Source organism: Malaya genurostris, chromosome 1 (genome assembly GCF_030247185.1).
Source record: "Malaya genurostris strain Urasoe2022 chromosome 1, Malgen_1.1, whole genome shotgun sequence".
In the NCBI taxonomy this organism is placed as follows: domain Eukaryota; kingdom Metazoa; phylum Arthropoda; class Insecta; order Diptera; family Culicidae; genus Malaya; species Malaya genurostris.
The window spans coordinates 54,221,594-54,243,817 of NC_080570.1; the positions used below are offsets into that span (position 1 = coordinate 54,221,594).

At 36.1% G+C, this 22,224-nt stretch overlaps 1 protein-coding gene across 11 annotated transcripts in view; it reads left to right on the forward strand.

Moving 5' to 3' along the window:
* The first annotated feature begins 7,191 nt into the window (after positions 1 to 7,191).
* LOC131439702 (uncharacterized) overlaps positions 7,192 to 22,224 on the forward strand; it is a 107,975-nt gene continuing 92,942 nt past the window's right edge. For 9 of the 11 annotated variants that reach the window (XM_058610995.1, XM_058611000.1, XM_058610999.1 and 6 more), the window contains exons 1-2: positions 7,192 to 7,304; positions 7,512 to 8,425. In XM_058610995.1, the coding sequence (XP_058466978.1) occupies positions 8,369 to 8,425 (57 nt within the window). In that variant the 5' untranslated portion in view covers positions 7,192 to 7,304; positions 7,512 to 8,368. Of the gene's footprint in view, positions 7,429 to 7,488; positions 8,426 to 22,224 lie in introns of all 11 variants that reach the window. The other 2 variants (XM_058610996.1, XM_058610997.1) reach the window with 2 other exon arrangements.

Here is a 22,224-nt window from a genome sequence, read left to right on the forward strand (position 1 = left end):
TCGTCCGAGCGCCAGTGAACCGGAAGCCACGCTCCAACCGGAATCATTGGATCGACTTAGGCATCCTTTCGGTCGGGTCGTAGACGCGTACCGTAAGCGTCGGTTCGGGAGGACTTCCCTCGTCGGGGAACCCTCCGTCGGTGTAAACTAGATCTTTCGGCGGAGACTAGTCGAGTAGTTCCGCGACGTAGCATCAGTTTTGGGTCGTCGAGGCGCCAGTGAACTGGAAGTTACCCTCCAGCCGGCATCACTGGACCGACCTCGTCATCCAACTGGTCGATCCCTCGAGAGCAGGATGCTGATCCCCATTCTGCATAAAACTGGGGAGGGTGCTGTGAGCACCAATAGCCTTCCACCCCGAAGTAATACCTAGCGGTGGTGCCGGGGAGGTAGGGTTGGAGATCCAAGGTGTTTTAGTGGGTAGTTCCAATCAACAGTTGGGTAGTCCTGTGGAGAGTCCCACACTCCGTGCGTAAATGCATTTCACCTTGTAAAAAAAAAAAAAACACATGTCCGTAATGATCAGGCACCAATCAGACACGTGTTCCTCATAAATGACGCACTCGTTTTTATTATGAAGCATAATACGGAGCACTCCTGGACACAATACCTGCGTCGAAGGCACAATCAAGAGTACAGTTTATTATTCCGGTTTTTGAAGACACAAAATCGTTTGTGTTAAGCGACTCACCCTTGCAACAGATACAAATGAACAGTTAAATAAAAATACGTGATGCCACTAACACCTGTCGCAACAAATGGTTAAAACGACTTTAAGACTGAGGTCTCGAATGAAAATGAGTTTTTACGTTAAACCAAAGACATCATATTAACAAGATATCCAGCTCTCACAGTTCCCGAACAAATCATTGGCAACATCCTTTTCTGCGAGCATGGCGCCCTCCGGTGAGTCCGCTATCGAATCTCGTACATAGAAGTAGGGGAGAGAATTGTCAAATTCGTGCGCGCCAAAGTTGCAGCACTGCGCACCCATACATATCAATACATAATATATTGAATGTGATGCCGTTCGATGGCGTTGCTGAACTGAATTTTGATTGATTTCGTTCCAAGCTGACAGGGTCTTGTTAAACTCAAATTTAGAGTATGAGTTACTCATTAGCATTGATGGTAATTAGTAATTAGTACTCAAGCTCTGAGTAACTTTTTATAAGCGTGTGCAGTTCACATGACTGTCACGAAGTGGCGTTGGCTCCCACTCCATGGAGTACACAGTTTCCTCAATTTAATGGGCAATTTACAATTCCACAAAACAGCAATTGTTAGAAAACGCTAAAGAAGATTTCTCCAAAAATTCAGAAGAAGAATCATCAGTTTACTTAGTAATTTTTTAATAATAAACTGATGTTTTTCTGACGAAGTTATGTCTTGTAATAGCGGAGAAAACTATTTTTTCGTTATTCAACAATGGCTGTTTTCCTTAGATTGTAATTAGAACCTTTAAAACAATAGTTGCTTTAGTTTTATTGCCCAGTTATTCAATTCACGGAGCTCAATTTTTTTATTTCCAATGCGCAAAATAAGTGAGAATGGTAATAGCTGTTGCCATCTTTAAAAAATCAGAGTGTTTTCCATGTTAAAGTTTTCGCTCTCTATTTCCGGTATCGAAAAGCAATATAATTTATTTGGTTTTTTGGTTATCGACAATCGTGGCTTGAAAATTATCACATGGTCACCTAGGAAAAATCGTGTTGATATACGTCTTTTGAGACCGACATATACGAGCGCCAAAAATGACTCATTTTTACTGTAGATTCAGCACATTAATGCATTTTGACATATTTTAAGTGCTGAAGCATGTAAATTTACACGTCTGCTTTAAAAGTAGTGTATGTTCGACACATATGTAAATCATTTTTGTTAAATTCAGTCATTTTCCAAATTACGTTCTTATGATTTGAGTCATATGCGGATTTACGTCACCGATAACTTTCATAACTTTTTGCTGTTTATGTCTATCTAGAATTCGGAATAATAAAATCATCTGTATCTCGGTAACGAATTGACGTACAAATAAAAACGTTGATACATTAAAACAAAGGTAATTCACAGTACTTCAAGGAAAAATTATCAATACAAATCATTTCTCTTCGTTTCTATTGAAAATTAGAGCTGGATTCCTTCCATCGAACGCTGCACACATTCAGAGTCAACTTCGTAGGCACATTTTGGTCATCTGAGTCGCAACGTGAGCCGTCTTTCCACTTTTCTTAAGCTTCTGTTCCATTATTGCCCAAAATCTCTCGATAGGTCGAAGCTGCGGGCAGTTTATCGGTGAAGTCTTCGTTATTAGTGAAAACTCGCCAAATCTAGCCAAAACTTCACGGGACATTTATGGGCTTTAATGAAAGGTAGTACGCGGTTTTCGAGACATTCTTCCTTGCTTCGAGTCCATCTTTTTATTCGTCACGAACACTTTGGTCGTTGCTTCGCAGTTGCATATCCCTTGCCAAATCATCATTTTTTGGTAATTTTTCCATAAAAGCAAACTTAAACTTCGCAGGAATCTTTTTGTGCCGTCGCCATGTAGAATTTTTGGCCAGGAAGCTGTCCGTAATCCATTTTGACGTAGGTTTTAACATCAATGAGCAGGCATCCGAGCTCGAGTTTTGGTGACGAACCTTTGCTTCAACATTCTGTTTGGTTGCTTACTGACTCGATAAGATGTCCTGCTCGCAAACGAATTCTTCGAACGATACTGAGAGCAGCAGCGTATTTTTGTGCGAATTCATTATCGTGATAGTCCAGGACTGACAGTTCTCAACACTTTCTGGTTCAGCTTGCGGTCATATGTCCTATGTCACACTGCGACGCACTCGATCCACGCTCTTTCGCTCCCTGAAACGTTTGAGCATGCATGGTTGATTAGGCGATTTTCAACGTTTTTGCGATTTTCCATCTTTAATAACTTGAATAACTGCACGAAACACCGTGAAATTTATACCACAGAAGAGCGCCTACACTGATAAAAATCGACACTTCGGGCTAAAGTGTTTAACACTTGATTTAATACCATTTGACATGGTATTTCAATGTCAAGTGATAATCACTTCAAATCTTAAATCTCAAACTTAAATTTTATCAACCAAACAGCCGATGAATTCAAATGTATTACATTTAATATATAATTGGTGAATTGTCAAATAAGTACATAAAAATGATCGAAAAAGTTATATTTCATCAGTTCATAAATTAATTCTGATGTTAAATTGTTTTTCATATTAAATACATAAAAATTTGTTCTTGAAATGTCATCATTTAGATGATAAGATTGAAATAATTTGCTAAATACAGTTTGTTCAATAAAGGTAATCTAATTCACTATACAAATTCAGTGTGAAATCCTGATCTTTTATGTTGACTGATGCAAACCCTCTGCATGGAATCAACGATTTTGCTTTACGGTAAATTATACCTGAAAACACAAAACATTTATGTGTCATACAAATAAGAGTAAATCAGTTTCTGGTGGATTTATCTAAAAGCTTAACCAGCCAGTGACAGTTTGCTTTTGTTTACTGTCTCTTCCGATTACTGTGGTGCGAGGGGATTTCTTTTTCATCCGTTTCTCCAGTACTAATCGATAGTTGATGATTTCAAGATTCTGTCACTTGATAATCTGTTCTTCTAATTCACCGATAATTTAATGAATACTTACTGTATCTCATTATATCTAAGAAAAACTGATTCAATAAGTTTTTGTTTTCATTGAAAACTTTAATTCGGGAACTTTCACGAAGATTCTTGCAAACATTTTAATCAAAACTTTTGTATTATGTGCTTTACACTTAGTATTGCAGCAATTGCCAAGAATCATAAGGAAAACACATATGCATCAATATGGTGACACATGCAACTGGTTATATACTTTAGTTTTATGTTCTAGGCATTAGACATCAACATGGCCACACTTACGAATCAAATGTGATGACACTCGCACATGTCATATGACGCCACAGTTTAGTTTTATGCTCTAAACTCTTAATGTGGACAGCACTAGATTTCTGAGAGCGACTAAAAACATGAATCTTATTTAGAGAAACATTTAAGAAAAAAGAGTAGATTTTTAGCAGTGTACACACTATGATTCGATTCCGTTGTTCGGTCATTTTTAAACGAAAACTCAATGTAATCAATAGAAATAACGGATGTTTCGGTACATGAATATCATTTTAAATTTTTACTGGACGATAAGTTTGAAGCAAGTTTTCATTACAGAATTCTGTAATTAGATATACGATTAATACGGTAAATATTAATAGTCGCCGAGTATGGTAAAACCCATACCGTCCGATGGTAAAATTATCTTCCAATAACCGAACATCTGTAAATACTGATTGTCGTGAAAACTAACTGTCAAACAGTTATTGATATTTTCAGTAAGTGTCTTTTTATTAACAAAACAGCTAGTTACATTTTTTAGACATGTTTATATTATGTTTTTTCGTGGATATATAGTGCACCGTAGTCAAGACCGGTTCGAATTTTCTTCACTTGTTTTTCATAAAAAAATATCCTAATCCGACGAACCCAATCGTAAGCTTAAAATGTGTGTTGTTTTATGAGATCCGAAAATCCATTCAAGTTCAGAATTTTAACCAAAAGTGAATAAACACAAAAAAAATTACCAAACCATTCGTTAGATCCATTTGGTTTACAGTTGCGGTAGTTGTTTAACAATTCAGCAATAACCGAACGATCGGTAATCAATTCAATTACCGAACTGATTACCGAACGTTCAGCTGTTGAAAATTCGGTAAAAAATTACCGAATTCGGCGAAATTTTTTAAGTGTATAGGTAAATAAATCGCTGTAAAAGAATTCTTGCAGCGGTCACTTTCCGTGCCGTTGCAACACAATAAGTTATTCTGGATTCTAAGTGAACAGAACTTTACGTAAAAAGTACTTTTCAAATTGATCCATTCAAATTAATCATCCTGTGTCTCCGAAACCGGACGTTCACGGGCAAAATTCCGATTCTAGAAATGAATAAATCGAGTCATAATTTGGGGAAAATAATATATTTTTATGTTATGATAATACACCATGATTAAAACTCCTCAAATCATGATCTATTTGGACTGATTTCGCTGAAATTTAAACGTAATGCACATAACGTTGTTGGGTGTAACTGCAGGCGTGTTTCTGCTACGATGTTAATTTTTGCAACATAAATTCAGTGAAAAGCATGACAAACTTTTTTTAATCAGAATCATTAACAATTAAAATATTGTTTTTGAAAAATGACGAAGCCTAAAATAACGTGTTTATCTGCGTTCATTGCTTCAGTTTTGATTTTGTGTTTCAGAATTTAGACACTTAAACGAACTGCATGAAAAACCACGTGTGAATCAAACCTCTTAAAAAGAAACTCTATTTCGAATGTCAAATTCAAAACAAATCGTCTTATTTATAATATTTAGATGAATCAATACAGCTTGTGTTGTTAAATATATGAAACAAAATATTTTTCGATTTTCGTTAAATGGTGCTCCAAATTCACAATCGAATTTATTTTTTGGTTTACGTTAGTTCTCGAAATATTATTTTAGCAACAACAGTCACATCAAATATGAAAGAATACATTCAAACAAAATGTAACATTGATGTTTGTCAAATGGAAAGCGTAGCCGTACTTAGTCTCTTTTGTTTAAATTTTCGGTCTTTATTTTCATTATCTTTATTTTTATGTTATGTTTAATTCCATATCAGCCGGTGGGTGAAACAACACGATTATTAAGGTCTGAGGACAGAGGGCCACGTGTTGAGTTTTAAATCGACCACGTGGCTCGCTCAATTTCCTATGCGCATCGTGTTTCTCTTGTACTCTCTCGTATATGAGCAAACTGTACCGGGTTGCCAGCATACATTTTATTATTTTGATGAGAAATTTTATCACACTAATCCATCGTATGGGTTGGACATTACATGGATACTAAAGAACAATGAAAAAATATTCAACTTTCACAAAGATTGAATGTCTGTGTGTTTGGCAGCCTTGTCGAGCCAATTTTATTTCTCTCTCCTTTTTCAGAATGCTATCAGGAAACCAAAGCGAAAAAAATGGTGGATGCATTGAAACTGACTTTGTTTCACAGAAAAATACAAGACTTTAGTTTTATCGCGATAACATATATGTTTTTATGTGCTAATCGCATCTAAACTAAATTATCTAGACTTTGTCACGGTAGATTTATGATAAAAGCCTTCCAAGCCGAGAAATTCGATGAACAAGTAGAGGTATGCATTTCCGAGCGTTTCAATATTCAGCAGTTCTTCAGTCAGAAAAAAATACAACACGACCGCTAAACTCAATGAATCATTCTGAAAATTTCACAGAATATTCTCAACTAAATTTCAAAGAGAGCTTTGAAAGAAATGCATTCTTGAAGAACGCATTTTCGAGCCATGATTAATTTTCATGGGAGAAGAGTTATTGCTCATGGTTTCATGATAAGTTAAAATGACTGGTTTCATGATTTTCTAATCATGACAGCAGTAACGGATTTCGTTCCGTGTTGGATCTGAAAAAAACTCAAATGACCTTTTAGTTGAATCTAATCTAAGATGGTTGAAATTGGTTCGGCCATGCTCGAGAGAAGTGAATGGCATTATTTCCATTATTTCACTCACATCAAGACAGTTGATAGTTTTAGTCACTTGGTTTCTATATATTATATTTATAATTCGTCTTAAATCTGCACCGAATTTTGAAGGGCATTCAGGCAACAACATTCAGCATCACAAGTACGACATCTACCGTTTAGTTCAACAAGCAAAGAAAGCTTTTTCCAGGTCTGTCAATATTGACAACACCTGCATCTTAGTAAACTACGTATACTTTCTACTGCCTTTTGAGACTGCATTGATTCGATTCAGTTTCTCGTTAGCCCACTACATACGTTCTATCAACAATACTTTATGCTTCTATATAAATTTTAATCTAAAATATATTGTAATATATGTACATTTCCCTCAATGCCGAGTGCAACACATCACTCCTAGGAAAATCACCGCCACCCCCTAGTTTGAACGTGGAGGGTGCACAGCCGGCATCGGCCCTGTCAGATAAAAGCTCGGTATCGATCGGGGTTTTCTCTTCCATTGCAGTCCGCACGCACACACATACAACCAGAAAGGGATATAATTTTATCCTTTAGACTACGGCAGACCAGCCGTCCCTTTTGGTGTTCAATTTCTCTCCAGCCGTTAGCCGTGCAACACCTCGGGGGTTCCGTGCGACGACCGACTCGCAATCGATACATCTGCAGAGTGTGGAAAAAGTGAGATTTTTCCTTCAGATTAGCCATTTTTTCCTTCGGAAAAGCAGGCGTTTGAAGAGAAAAAGACATCGGTTCACCGTTCAGTCTACTTTTCGTCGGTCGAACCGATTGACTTTTTTTCCCTGTTAGTAGGGAATTCCTTTGTGATAACCGTTGTGGTAATTGCGGATATGAATTTGTGAAGGATTTTCCTTTTTGTAATTTCAGGAGTACTCGGCAGAGTGGTGAGGAACTTGGTCAGTTGGAGTGAGACAGCTAATCTGTGAGGAGAGTAGCTCTACACGGAAGCAGCAAGAAAAGAAAAAGAAAATAAAGTGGTTCAGTAAAGCGTTGGAGCAAATTTTATCGATTGAATATTTCTGTCTGCTACGGAAAACCAGCCTGCTGTGTGTTCGGCAGGAGAAAGATAACGTGGAACGGCTCGTGGTCAAATAAAATTAGAAATGTGGTGAACAGAGAGGGGTTTTGAGGGGGTTCCGATACCGATATCGAGAGTGTTCTTGAAGAAAAGTTCTTTTTGTCTCAATCCGAACATTGTTCCTGCGTTTCCATCGAATAGAGTGCTGAATTGGAAAACTTGTAAGCGATTATTCGACGAAAAAGCCATAAATCGTGTTGAAAGAGTGTGGAAAATGATCTCATTTAGCGCTTCGCTGAACGCCTGCTGTGGTGTCTGATCGAGGGACGGCGCGGGAGAAAATCGATAAGCTCGGATTATATCGACTTGGTGTCAAGCCAGACAGGAAGGGTCGACATTCTAAAAAAGAAAAAAAAAATTAAAAAATACCTCACGTAATACCTACAAAGCAAAAGCAAATAGCAAAGACGGATTGCGTCCACTAATCCACATTGAAGTACAACCAGTCTCCTCCTTTCGCGAACGCAACGAACCGAGGAGCCGAACCGGCCGACGAAAAGTTTTTTTTCCTATTGTTTGACGTCTCACTCTACGACATCATCTGTCATCGCTCGCACACTTTCACTCTCTCTAACTCTGAGGTGTGCAGTGCAGTTTCAATTTCTTCTTCGGTGTGTGACCTGTTTGTTCAAGAAAACTAGCCTTCATGATCGGATCATTTTGGAATCTGTGTAGAGCGTGCCCATCAATGCCTGTAGATAAGGTAGGTTGCCGTGTTCTTGTGTTTACCATAATTGTCTAATTCGTTTAGGCTGCCGAAACATTCGTGTTTATTTAAGCGATCTTCGCCAAAGTGGCGTTTTTGGTGACTCAGAAAAGTAACTCAATTCCAGCACTTTTTTCTCATAGAAAACAAAACTTGAAATGGCTAAAACACCTTGAGAGAGGTATAATCGAAAATGCATTATCAATTAGGTCACATATCAATAAAAAAGAAACCATGCTTTACAGATACTTTTCCGAATTCGATGCCGATTGAAAGACTTGAAATCATGATGGTTTTAACCAATTTTAATCCGTTCAAATGGAAAAATTTATCCCACCATTCGAAAGCCATAAGCCCACTAATATGCATTCATTGATTGAAACATTGTGAACCGAAGATTCAGCTCGCTTAGACAAAACGATGCGCATATCCCACGCATCGTTGAGTTTCCGGTTATTAGAATCATAATTATATACACTCCAAATGAGATATAACTTTGACTCACATACTTCTCTAGAATTAGATAATAGAGCAAAATTTGTGCATGATTTAAATTACCGGAAAGCCAAATGCAGGATCTTCTTTTTCCCGCAAAAAAATCGCTTGGAAACCTCAGTTTTGCTAGAACCGGACAACCCTGAATGCTAATACAGGACAAAAACTTAACCGGTTCTTCCAAAAAAAATGTTTTCGTCCGGTTTTGGCAACCAAAGTTTTTACCGACTGTCACATTGGAACGCAACATATATTAGGCTGTCCGTAACAAACAAGCAAACCATCCACAGTGGCAGTCGGTAGAAACTTTGTATGCAAAAACCCGATAAAAACAATTCATTTCAGAGAACCAATTGAGTTTTGTTCTGATTTTTCCATTAAAAGTTTTTTTTTGTTCGGTTCTTTCCGAAAAGACGTTTTTAAACGAAATCAGGTTTTTGCTCTTAATGTTTTCATCCGGTTTTTTCATTCAAAGATTACATAAACGGGTTCTCCAAACCAAGTTGCACTTGTATGTCTTTGCATTCAGCCGACAATTCGGCTATTCACTCTTTTTGTGAATAATAACTAACAGTTAACAGTAAGTTACTCTCTGAAAAAAAATCGGGTGATTCATATCAGAGCTAAAACCAGTCTAACTGAACTGGAGTTTTGTACCATTACTTTCGGTGTTCCTGGAACCGGCAAAACCGAAGATGCACATTGCTCGCTAATCATCTGGGCAAACTGAAATACAACAAAAATTCTAGGTGTTGTTCTGACAGGGAATGACCCTTTACCAACATTTTCGATTCACTTTTACAAGATACATTACCGAAATTTTCGTCGTTTTTAACTGAAGAAATGACCAAAAATTGTTTACTATTAATGCATAGATGTTGTTGCCGAAATGTTCAGCTATTTATTATATTCAGCTTTGAAATGTGAACAAACATTCGAGTATCCAAAATTTATTGTTCAATTGAGCGATGTCATATACATGCACGAATTTGCACGTTGAGTTTCAGAATTCTACTATAATAAAAGTAAATATTCAATATTCAAGCAAATATATTACACCGAAATTGATGTAGTGTATTTGTTCTTTATTTCTTGCACGTTTAAATTCTTTGGCGAATAATCGCCAAATATCGAGAAAAGTCATATCGCGATATTTGAATCTTATTTTTGATTTTAACTATGATAAAAGTTTACTGAACCTCGGTTGTCATTTACTGATAATACTGTAATTGATGATGATCGGCTATTTCGAAAAACTGTGTTTAGGTACAACATTCTGAATGGCCGAGGATTAGATAATAATCCAATGAAAATTTTGGAAATTTGCCGTGCTTTTCGGTATCTTTTCACGCCGAGATCAAAATTAAGTTTTAAGACTGTGAACCATTACGCGGTTAATTTTAACTTTTGGTTAAAATATGACACTTGAGTGGTTATTTTGTGTCGAGTAGTTGAATTATTATTTGGGTTTATTTTGCACTGGAAATAATTTTGACTAAAGAATTGATATTAGAATTTTCTTTGCAAGTTTTTTTTCAGTGTCTGAAAATAACCATCGATCTGTCAAAAATAACCATACTTTCGAGCAGGGTTATTTTTGACAACATCAAAATAACCACTCGAGTGTCAGATTTCAACCAAACGTTAAAATTAACCACGAAATGGTTCACAGCCTAATACTATGTTCACACTATGAGTTAAAACAAGTTTTAACTCTGATTTCATTTTTTAAGCGAAATAACATGTTTTAATTTTGCGTTATTTCATATTCAGAAACGTGACATTAAAACATGTTTTCCCGAAATAACATGATATAATTGTCAGTAAAGCACAACCCTGCTAGCATTTTCCGTCACTTTACGACTATGTCAATTGACAAGCTGTTCAACAACAGCAGTTTTCCATCAAAGTAGCCATGTAATCATAATAAAAAAAACTGGAAACTGGTACCAACGTTGCCAGGTATACCGATTTCTCGGTATTTATACAGATTTTTGCCGTCTATACCGCAATAGATATGTACTACCGAAATACCGATAACTCACGAATCATACAGATAAGTACCGATTTTGGTTTTTAGCTAGAACAGACATGAGAAAAGATTGTCGTGGGACCTTTTTTTGCTCACCTCTTGGTGACATTTTCTAAAGGGTGATTGTTTAAGAGCTTGAGAACTTTTTTAAACAATAAAACGCATAAAATTTGCAAAATCTCATCGGTTCTTTATTTTAAACGTTAGATTGGTACATGACATTTACTTTTTGAAGATAATTTCATTTAAATGTTGACCGCGGCTGCGTCTTAGGTGGTCCATTCGGAAAATCCGCTTTTTTATCGACAAATTTTGTTCAGCGATGAGGCTCATTTCTGGTTGAATGGCTACGTAAATAAGCAAAATTGCCGCATTTGGAGTGAAGAGCAACCAGAAGCCGTTCAAGAACTGCCCATGCATCCCGAAAAATGCACTGTTTGGTGTGGTTTGTACGCTGGTGGAATCATTGGACCGTATTTTTTCAAAGATGCTGTTGGAAGCAACGTTACAGTGAATGGCGATCGCTATCGTTCGATGCTAACAAACTTTTTGTTGCCAAAAATGGAAGAACTGAACTTGGTAGACATGTGGTTTCAACAAGATGGCGCTACATGCCACACAGCTCGCGATTCTATGGCCATTTTGAGGGAAAACTTCGGAGAACAATTCATCTCAAGAAATGGACCGGTAAGTTGGCCACCAAGATCATGCGATTTGACGCCTTTAGACTATTTTTTGTGGGGCTACGTCAAGTCTAAAGTCTACAGAAATAAGCCAGTAACTATTCCAGCTTTGGAAGACAACATTTCCGAAGAAATTCGGGCTATTCCGGCCGAAATGCTCGAAAAAGTTGCCCAAAATTGGACTTTCCGAATGGACCACCTAAGACGCAGCCGCGGTCAACATTTAAATGAAATTATCTTCAAAAAGTAAATGTCATGTACCAATCTAACGTTTAAAATAAAGAACCGATGAGATTTTGCAAATTTTATGCGTTTTATTGTTTAAAACAGTTCTCAAGCTCTTAAAAAATCACCCTTTACTACTTATGTAGAAGAGACTCTGATACCGATACGGTACAGATAGATTTTTGCGCCGAATACAGATTTTTGGAAAAACGACCTGGCAACGCAGACTGGTACAACCACTTTTGTTTTTGAATTAAAAGATGAATTTTTTGATCATTTGCTACTCAAAAATATTCGAAACATTGGCAATAAGCGTGAAACGATAATATCCTTCATAGTTAGGAGAAGTACCTAGCTTATTTCTTATTTTTCGGATGTTGTCAAAATACTTTTTTCTTTCCTACCTGCGACGTAGGCATTTTTGCAGTTTGTTTATAAACAAGTTCTAAATTGACAGACGAGCATTTATTTTGTATTTGTCGAAAATAACACTGCACGGAAGCAAACCTTTAGTAAAAATTCTTGTGTAACTTCTCTTTATACTTTAGTCAAGGAAAATAACTCAATTAAAAGTTTCAATACATTGTAAAACGAAGTAATTTTACCTCGAAGTTCTTCTTGCATTGCTGTATGGCATTATTTATACCACTTAATATATTTTTATTCTCAGGCTGTGAACCATTTCGCGGTTAATTTTAACTTTTGGTTGAAATCTAACACTTGAGTGGTTATTTTGTGTCGAGTAGTTAAATTTAACTAAAACTGCGGTCCATTTCAAAATTTGGCGGACGAATAGTTATTTGGGTTTATTTTCCACTGGCAACAAGTGTTTTTAGTGTCGGAAAATAACCATCGATCTGTCAAAAATAACCATGCTCTCGAGCAGGATTAGTTTTGACAACATCAAAATAACCGCTCGAGTGTCAGATTTCAACCAAAAGTTAAAATTAACCGCGAACCGGTGCACAGCCTCAATGCAAAATAATCCCAAATAACTTTCCAACTGTCAAACTTAAGTTTAAGTTAAATTTAACTACTCGATCATGCATAACTTCTCTGCTGTCAAATTTTAACTAAAAGTTAAATTGTTTCGCGAGATGGATCACGGTCCACCCGCCTCGGTCCGATTGAGCACGATATCGGCCTGATCGTAGCGCATCAATATTTTGCACCACCCGGTGAATTTTGTCGACCCGCGTCGGTTCGATCATCGGGTTTCCCGTTCCTTGAGTATCAGGCATTCGTCGTGCTTCTTGCTTTGTTAATATGTACGCTCTTTTGTTCTAGAGATACACAATGTAAGCTTTGATCTTGCTCAAAAAGCAATCAAACTCGTGTACGATGCGTCCGGTGTTCGGATTTACTGGGTAGAGCGATTGGGATTGAATTGGAATGTTTTGCAATGACAACAATCATGTAAAATGATACAGAATAATGTGAAATATGTGCGATTGAGAAATTGGAGCTGCTTGTAATTCACACTTCAACAGATTTGCTGTCATAATTTCAAACAGTTTGATCATGAAATCAGCGTTGGCAGGTCATATTTTTTAAAAATCCGTATCCGATGCAGAAATCTATCTGTACCATATCTGTATCAGAAACTCTGCTACATAAGTACTTGGAGAATATCACCGGGGCTCAGATAAGTGGCCAAAAAAACGTCTTACGACAATCTTTTATCCAATTAAAAACCCAAAATCGGTATATATATCTGTATGATCAGTTATGATCGGTATTTTAGGAGAACATATCTGTAATGCGGTATAGAAAATCGGTAATAAATACCGAGAAATCAAGTTGAATCAAAAGTTCTGCGAGAGTGCTTGAAGGATTGAAAACATAAATATTGTTGCCAACTTAGCCTGAAAAAATTGACAAGTGAATGGTTGCCAGATCGATATGATCGATAGAAATATACGATTTCGAGCAAGAATTGAATAAACACAATTGGATTTTGTTGATTTGTTTTTGAATTGTAAAAGAATCTTTGCAAGTTTACTAGAATCCACAATAATAGAGAAAATCTCGGCGGTATGAGACAATTTCGAGAAGACTTATTGTAGAAATATTGGATATTTGGAAGTGTCGTCAAACCTTCGAGTCTTATGCGGTGCGAATTATTAAAATTTCTAGATAAAACTTGACAGTTAAGCAGTTATTTAGTCGTTGTCAAAAATAGCCTTCCTCGGAAGCATGGATATTTTTTTACATTTCGATAGTTATTTTCCGACACCGAAAAAAATCTTGCAAAAAAATCTAATTTCAGATTTTTAGTAAGAATATTTATACTTTCAGCCAAAGAAAATACTCCAATAGAAAGTTTCAATATTTTGTTTTTCTCGAAGTAGAAGCGTACGTAATCTGTATTACAGTTATGAAATCACTTGATATCATTTTATTTTCAGTGCAAAATAAAGGTATTTGAACTTTCCATCCGTCGATCTTTGAAACGAGCCGCAGTTTTTGTTAAATTTAACTAATCGTCAAATCACTGCTTGGCTGTCAAATTTTAACTAAAAGTTAAATTAATTCCCGAGATGATCCACGACTTTAGTGTATTTTGATGTCGAAATTCAGTTAAATTATCGATGATGGTAATGACACGACATATAACATCTTTTGGATTGTACATAAGTTCAGGCAGATTACGACATTCCTATTATGTACATCTATCGAGATGTAAATTTGCATGATTATTTCGTGCTGGGCAAGATTACTGTTACGTCTATTTTGATTCGAATGGTATTCGTGAAAGTGACCAACATTTAAAGCATTTGCTTGCGTGTACCAGTTTAAAACGGAAAAAAATACTTATACTTAAATTGTCCGGAATTCGATTCGGAATTCAATTTGTTTTCAAGCAGATTCCGAATCATACACAGCATACGATTCCGATTCGAAATCGTTGTTTTCACCGGAATCAGAATCCATTTGGAAATAATAATGGTTTTATTTACGCTGATGTAATCACCCTGAAACTGATGATGTGACAAGAGTGTATGGTAATGCCACTGTCAATCGGGTTGACCGAAAAATCAAAAACGAGAAGTCGAGTAAGAATTCATTTCCTGTTCCATCTGAGAGACAATGTGGGTATTATATTCTAGAAAAGATGCCTCTTGGGTACCATGAAAAAGTTAATTTAGAATAATATAGAAAGCATATTCAAAGCATTGCAAGCTGAAATCTACTTTATATTACTTTACGGTGGAGTCCACAGTTTTTCGACGATTCAGGCAGTCATTTTACTAGTTTCGGACTCTCCAGCTTCGGTTCCGTACTATGTTAGTTCTTATACGACTACATGTGGAGACGGAAAGCAGTGGTAATGATTCCCAGAAGAATGAATCCTTCGCTTTTGTAGGAGGAACGTAGGGTGATACGATGTGCTTTAGCAAACTAGCAAACTCTTTCAAAAGGTCACGTATCGCAATTACTAATTTATGCTATGTTCGTCCTTCGTATTGGAAATTTCTCGTGCAGAAGTTTTCAAGCTAAAATAATTTATACATTTTCTTCAAGCATCAAAATTATCAACGAAATAGCCAACAATCCATACGTTTCACGATTAGAGTGACGCATTCCACGGTGTTCACAAGAAAAATCTGTTTTCTTTTGTTATCTCAGTGCTGGCGCCAGCAAATAGCCAAACCGGTCCAATGAATAATGCTCCGGAGGTAATAATGTCGAACATTCCGCGTGCGAACTTGCGCACACCGACGCTCTTTCGTCACGGTAGACCGACCAGAAACCAGACAGAGCCGAATGGGAGACGACAGTATCTGTAATGTCACCGTTGTCAATTTATATGGATAAAGCAGTGATGGACGGGGTGGACTTCATCGTATTCAGTTTATCCAGTATGCCATGCTTATTATTACGATAGAAAAAAAATACAAATATCGGAACATCTCTAACCAAATACTGATCTAACTTTCAATCGTTATGGTTCTACTTACAATCTCCGGAAAACAGTCATTAATTTTCCATTAGAAGTTTAAATGATGGGTAGCTTTGGTAAGGCTTTTGCACTACCATACATGATATGCAAAGCTTCATCTCTCAATATGCCAGTATTTTTATTTCATTTACAACATATTTTACATTTGCAACGATGCTAATTCTATTCATAAACGGAATAATGCTAGTTTTGTAAAGTTTTCTAAGTTTTCCACACCAATTTTTCAATGAACTGAAAAAAATCCGTTTCGTTGCAAAATAATTTGTATTTCAAATCGTCAAAATACAACGAAATCCGTTATATGAAATTCGTTAATTTCCCATGAAAAGCGTGAAAAGCTTTTCCAAAAATGTGCCTGCACGCAATCCATGTCACCAGCAAAAGGATTATTTGAAAAATAAATTTCAGATCATCTCATTATTTTTCGAAATAATTGTGGAAGATCACAAAAACACTCATTTTTCCGAACTATTTATGATAACACTCGGAAAATCTTTTGAATTTTCCAGCCATTTTCACCCTGCAGATAAATAGAAGTTTTTCAAAGGTCTGTATGTTTTTGGTTTCAACAAATTTTCCATCGAAAATTTCCTAAAACCACCCGCGCGCGAATGATACTTGGACCATGGCCTTAAGGGAACTTTAATTTTTTGTTTTTCAAAACCCGGTTTACGCTAATTAGCGTTTCATCGACACTTTTAAAAGGTTTGTAAACATCATCCTCCGTTTGTTATCACTAAATTACCGTTTTGAACAGAAGCCTGTTTTACTGAAAAAAATGTTCAAACAGTTTGCTGGTTCCATTATCGATACTATTTAATAGCTTTTTAAGAGTAGGAATTTTCCCGACTTATGGAAAAATTCATACATCTTCCCAATTTAAAAGCAAAAAATTCCTAGATTTTGTCAAATCTCGCAAGATCTTTACGGTTTTGGCCTCGATACGATAGGTGGTGAGAATAAAGCCCGGTCAAAATTTCCTTATACCATATGATCAAAAAAGAACCGGAATTTTCAGTTTAAAATTCCCGCGCTTGTCCAATCGATAAACTTTTATTCTCTCAACTTTGGCAACACTTTTATACACATTCTGTCAAATTTTGACGCATATCGTACGATTAGTTTTTGTTTGGCGTCTATACAAAGAAGTTGAAAAATTTTCGTGTAGAGATTTTCATAATGGAAGAAAATTTAGAACAACGGCTCGCCTGCGAAGCGCCATTCCGTCGATTGTTGTGCGGTTTCGACGTCATATTCATAGATCCACACCTCATCACCAGTTATGATGCATTCGATGAATCTATGACTATCTGCGTTGGAAATCATCTCTTTGGCCACATCAACACGACGCTGTTTTTGAATAAAAAATTCAGCTTTTTTGGCACCAGCCGAGAAGCGACGCGTTTCAAACCCAAAACATCAGTTAAAATGTGTTCGGCTGATCCATAAGAGATGCCCAACAACACAGCAATCTCTCTAATCGGTACAGAACGATTTTGCAACACGATTTGCTTTGCCGATTCAATGTTTTCTTCAGTAACAGATGTTGTTGGGCGGCCAGGGATCTCATCATGATCCAAGCTTGTACGACCACCTTTGAAGCGTTTATACCACTCGTATGCCTGTGTTTTTCCTAGACCCGATTCACCAAAGGCCTTTTCTAACATTTTCAACGTTTCGGAACACTTAAATCCATTTGCAACACGAAATTTGATGCACGCACGTGGTTCTAAATTTTCATCCATTATAAAAATCGCCACACGAAAATTTTTCAACTTCTTTGTATAGACGCCAAACAAAAACTAATCGTACGATATGCGTCAAAATTTGACAGAATGTGTATAAAAGTGTTGCTAACGTTGAGAGAATAAATGTTTACCGATTGGACAAGCGCGGGAATTTTAAAATGAAAATTCCGGTTCTTTTTTGATCATAAGGTGTATAGTAGATTTTTGAAAAAAAAATAACCTGGCAACTCTGCGCATATGACAGATTTTCCAATCAGTACACTAAATCAAACAACCTTAAATATATAAAACATTTATCCATATGCACTGTACGAAAAAAGCGGTAAATACGACTTAAAATACAACCTTTTACCAATTCGAGAGAGTATACATTGTTGAATCAAAAATCCTTTCCGATATAAGTGTAGGTGAAATTTATTTTTAATTTATGTAAAACTCTAAATGTAAACGCAGAACGTTACGAACTCGTCGTAATGCTTATTCCGGAATTTGGCCAATATTTCCGAAGAATGTATTACAATTTCTTGATTTTAGAAATCAATCCACTTATATTCAGGTTTAGGATGATGATGATTTCCGATTCCAGTGGGATAAAAACCTGTTTTAATCCACCTTGTGCTGTAATGATGCCTTTCTCATGTATAATATTGTGGTATTCTATTCAAAAATTTTCTTTTCGATTTTTGAAAGAAACCAAGAGATTGTTTGTGCATTAACTAGTATAACATACAGAATAAAACAGTGCTTTGATTGCGTAGGTCATCCTTAAGAAAACGAAGTGGGTTCACTATTATATGCACTTCCGGCACCGGAACCCGAGAACCGGCATAGTCAAAGTCGGTTCGTACGGCCACTAACTAACATGACATACAAACTTTACCAGTACGCACTCTAAATTACGATTTAAATGTTTGTTGCATCCGAAAATATGCAGTAATTTTTGGTAGGACCATAAGACCTTTCAATTGACCCTAAGAGTGGGAATAACGGTTTAGAGTCCAGTTTTATAACATTTCTTACGGTTTTTGTTCCGCCAGTTTAAGTGACGGTGTACAATATTGAACACGCTTTACCCTATAACTCTGGAACCGGAAGTCGGATCCGGATGAAATTCAAGAATTCCGTATGGCACCACGAGACCTTTCATTTGAATCTAAGTTTGTGGAAATCGGTTAAACCATCGCTGAGAAAAGTGAGTGAGATCCATTTTGGTATATGTGACCACTATTTCCGGTACTTCCGGAACCAGATACCGGGAACCAGGATAACCGGAATCGGTTTGTTTAGTTGCCTACTGATAATGACTATCGATTTGTGTTGTTTTGAGCTTACTTTAGATATTTTTAAACGTTTTTTGTTTCGCTGGTTTAAGTGACGGTGTACAATATTGAACACACTTTACCTTATAACCGGAAGTCGGATCCGGATGAAATTCAGGAATTCCGTATGGGACCACGAAACCTTTCATTTGAATCTAAGTTTGTCAAAATCGGTTCTGCCATCTCCGAGAAAACCTAGTGAGATTATTTGACACACACACACACACACACACACACACACACACACACACACACACACACACAGACATTGCTCAGCTCGATGAACTGAGTCAAATGGTATATGACACTTGGCCCTCCGCGCCAATTTTCACTATTCGGTTTTTCAAGTGATTACATAACCTTTCTATATGAGAAAGGCAATATAAAATATCAGGACGTTTTTTGTTTCAGAAAAGTTGAACACCACTTCATCACTTTGGAATGCGAAGACGATAGGTTTAGTTCTAACTCTGCACGGAACTTTGAACGGTTTATTTTGATTGTCGCATTGTTCATACGCGATATTTTATTTCATCAGAAAAAAACAACACTGGATATATAGAAAAGTTCCGACCTATACGTGGGCATCATGCTCAATTAGTTTTGACATTTCTCGGTTGATTGTTCAGAAGGCCGTAAGAGCAAGTGACAGTTTCTCTTTGTTTACTTTCCACGTTTATCACTCAACTCTTTGCATAAAATGATACCCGAAACTTTCGACTTTCAAACAGAAGGGTGAAACATAAGAAAATCTTCACAATCACATCACAATAATCGAAAGAGAAAGTAAACAAAGAGAAACTGTCACTTACTCTTACGGCCTTCTGAAAAATCAACCGAGATTACAGACACGCTTAGAAAAAGTTACTCAGAATTTGAGTACTAGTTACTCATTTTCAAATGATACATGGAAACGTCAAAAATTGAGTAGTTATCATCAATGATATTGAGTAACTCCTACTCTAAATTTGAGTTTAACGCAAGAACTCGTTTTTTTGTTACTTTTCGCAAAATCAGTCTAAAAGTTGTAATAACCATTTGTAGCAACATGTTGTATTTTTTGTTAGTGAGATCGCGTATTTCGAGGGTGAGTCGTTCAACACAAACGGTGTTGTGTCTGCAAAAACCGGAATGATAAACTCCGTGTTGTGCTTTAAAATGGAAACGAATATGCTCAAATATCATTTATGAGGAATAATTGTATGATTGGTGCCTGAACATAACTGACATGTATGTTAATTTGCGATTGGCACACTACTCCAAGCGACCACCACTTGATATAGTATTGAGTTCAATTACTTAATATTTTAATACAATACACTCAGAAAAGGAGCATTTATTTGCAAATTTGGTATATGTGAAATAAAATTTCATTCAAAATTTGACTGACAGTTACTCTATTTTGGTACATGTACAAATAAAGTATTACTCAGTAAATGAGTAGATTCTACCCAAATATCGTTTCCAGTGGAAGAACTCAAATGTGAGTAACTTCGGAGTTACTCTAAATTAGAGTTGTTCCACTTTTTCTGTAGATGAGTGAGATCTTACTCATTTTTGAGTAACTATTTCAAGCGTGGATGTTGGTGCAAGCTAAACTTAAACTTAACGTAACTGTGTGCTTTTTTCGATTTGTATGGGATTCCCTGTAGTGATCAATATTGATATATAATTTATTTGCTTATACTATTTCATTTACATAAAATTAACAGCTTGGAGCTCTAATCCATAACTCCAGGCTTCCAAAAATGAGTGATCGGCGATGAATAGATGAATGATTATTTTTCTAACATGCACATTTTTAAAAGTTTACGAAAATGATGTAACAATATTTAATTATTTTCCGTTGATATATATAAAAATAATGCAGAATCTGGAGATTTCTGTGAAAATAATACTGAATTCGTAGATTTCATGTGGTTCGTCCGTAGAAAATACAGAGATTCATAGATCTTCGGATAAATCCGTAGGGTTGGCATCGCTGCTTAGTAGTTGTCTTGGATTCGAAAATGAGCTTGAAGCAAAACATGGATTACACTATCTATAGAGCCTCTGTTTCAACAATATACATACATTACACACACGGAACCACCCGCGATCCCATTTCAACCAGAATATTGGTTGATTTTCTGAATTCGATTGGTTACAATTTGGTACAACTAATCGATTGTTGTTTTAACTAAACTGTCATTTTTGTTTTTCGATTAGCAGAATCGATGGTTGAAACAACTAATTTAACTGTTTGAAAAAATGCTGTCAATTAGTGAGGACACATACCTTTCAATTTCAACAAATATTTTAGTTGAAATAACTGGTGTTGTTATTGAAACAAAATTCTGTTAGTTGAAAAATAAATCGGTTTTATTTGTTTTAGACATTGCAAATAGTTGAATCAACTCGAACAATGTTATTGATTTGCGAAAAGAATCAAAATATACTTACTGATACACGTCATGATCTATTTGAAATAAGCTCGGTATGTTGAGATTCATGAAATAAATATCGTTGTTAAAATAGAAAACAGTATTTTATATTGACATGTAATATCATTAGGGCTGGGAAAACCACCGATCACTGCTGATTTCAAGTGATCTTAACCAAGGAATAAATTATCATTACGAAATCAGAACTGATCTGATCTCTAAGTGATTTTGATTTTTATATGATCATGATCATGTCAAGTCGAGATCAGTAAAGATCTAAATTAAAAAAAAAAACTTCTGATTCGATCGGAAATGATTGATGTAGAAAAACATTTTTAATCAGCAAAAGTGCCCGGAGGGGCGAGTAAATTAGCGAAATTATGAAATTTACCTAAACTGAGTATTTAAAGATGATGCCTTCGAACGGTTGAACTAAAGTTATGCACTGATAATTTTAGTGAATTTATATGAGCTTGGGTGCATCAACCGCTGGGAATTGGAATTTTGCGACGGCATTTCAAACGCGCCATTCAATCGCAGCGCGTTCTGTGTGTTTGAAACCCTTCGCTCCTGTTACTTTTATAAATTAAATTCATGTCAAAAAGCGTTTCAATGTTCGAATTTGAAGCATACAATTTTTGCGCATACCTGAATGATTACGAGATGATCATTCATTAACATGGATTTAACGGAAATGATTAGGTATAGACGAACGCATATACATTTGATTGATGATATTTGGTTATTAGCAATCTTTATAATTTCAATATCCCTCAGAAGTACAAATGTGTGTGAATTGTTTGATTCTTGTAACACCAAATCAGTAAACATTTTATAATTTGTCACCAAATCTTTTTCATCTTAAACAAGGTTAACTTTATCACAACACCGCTGTTAGATAAACGCT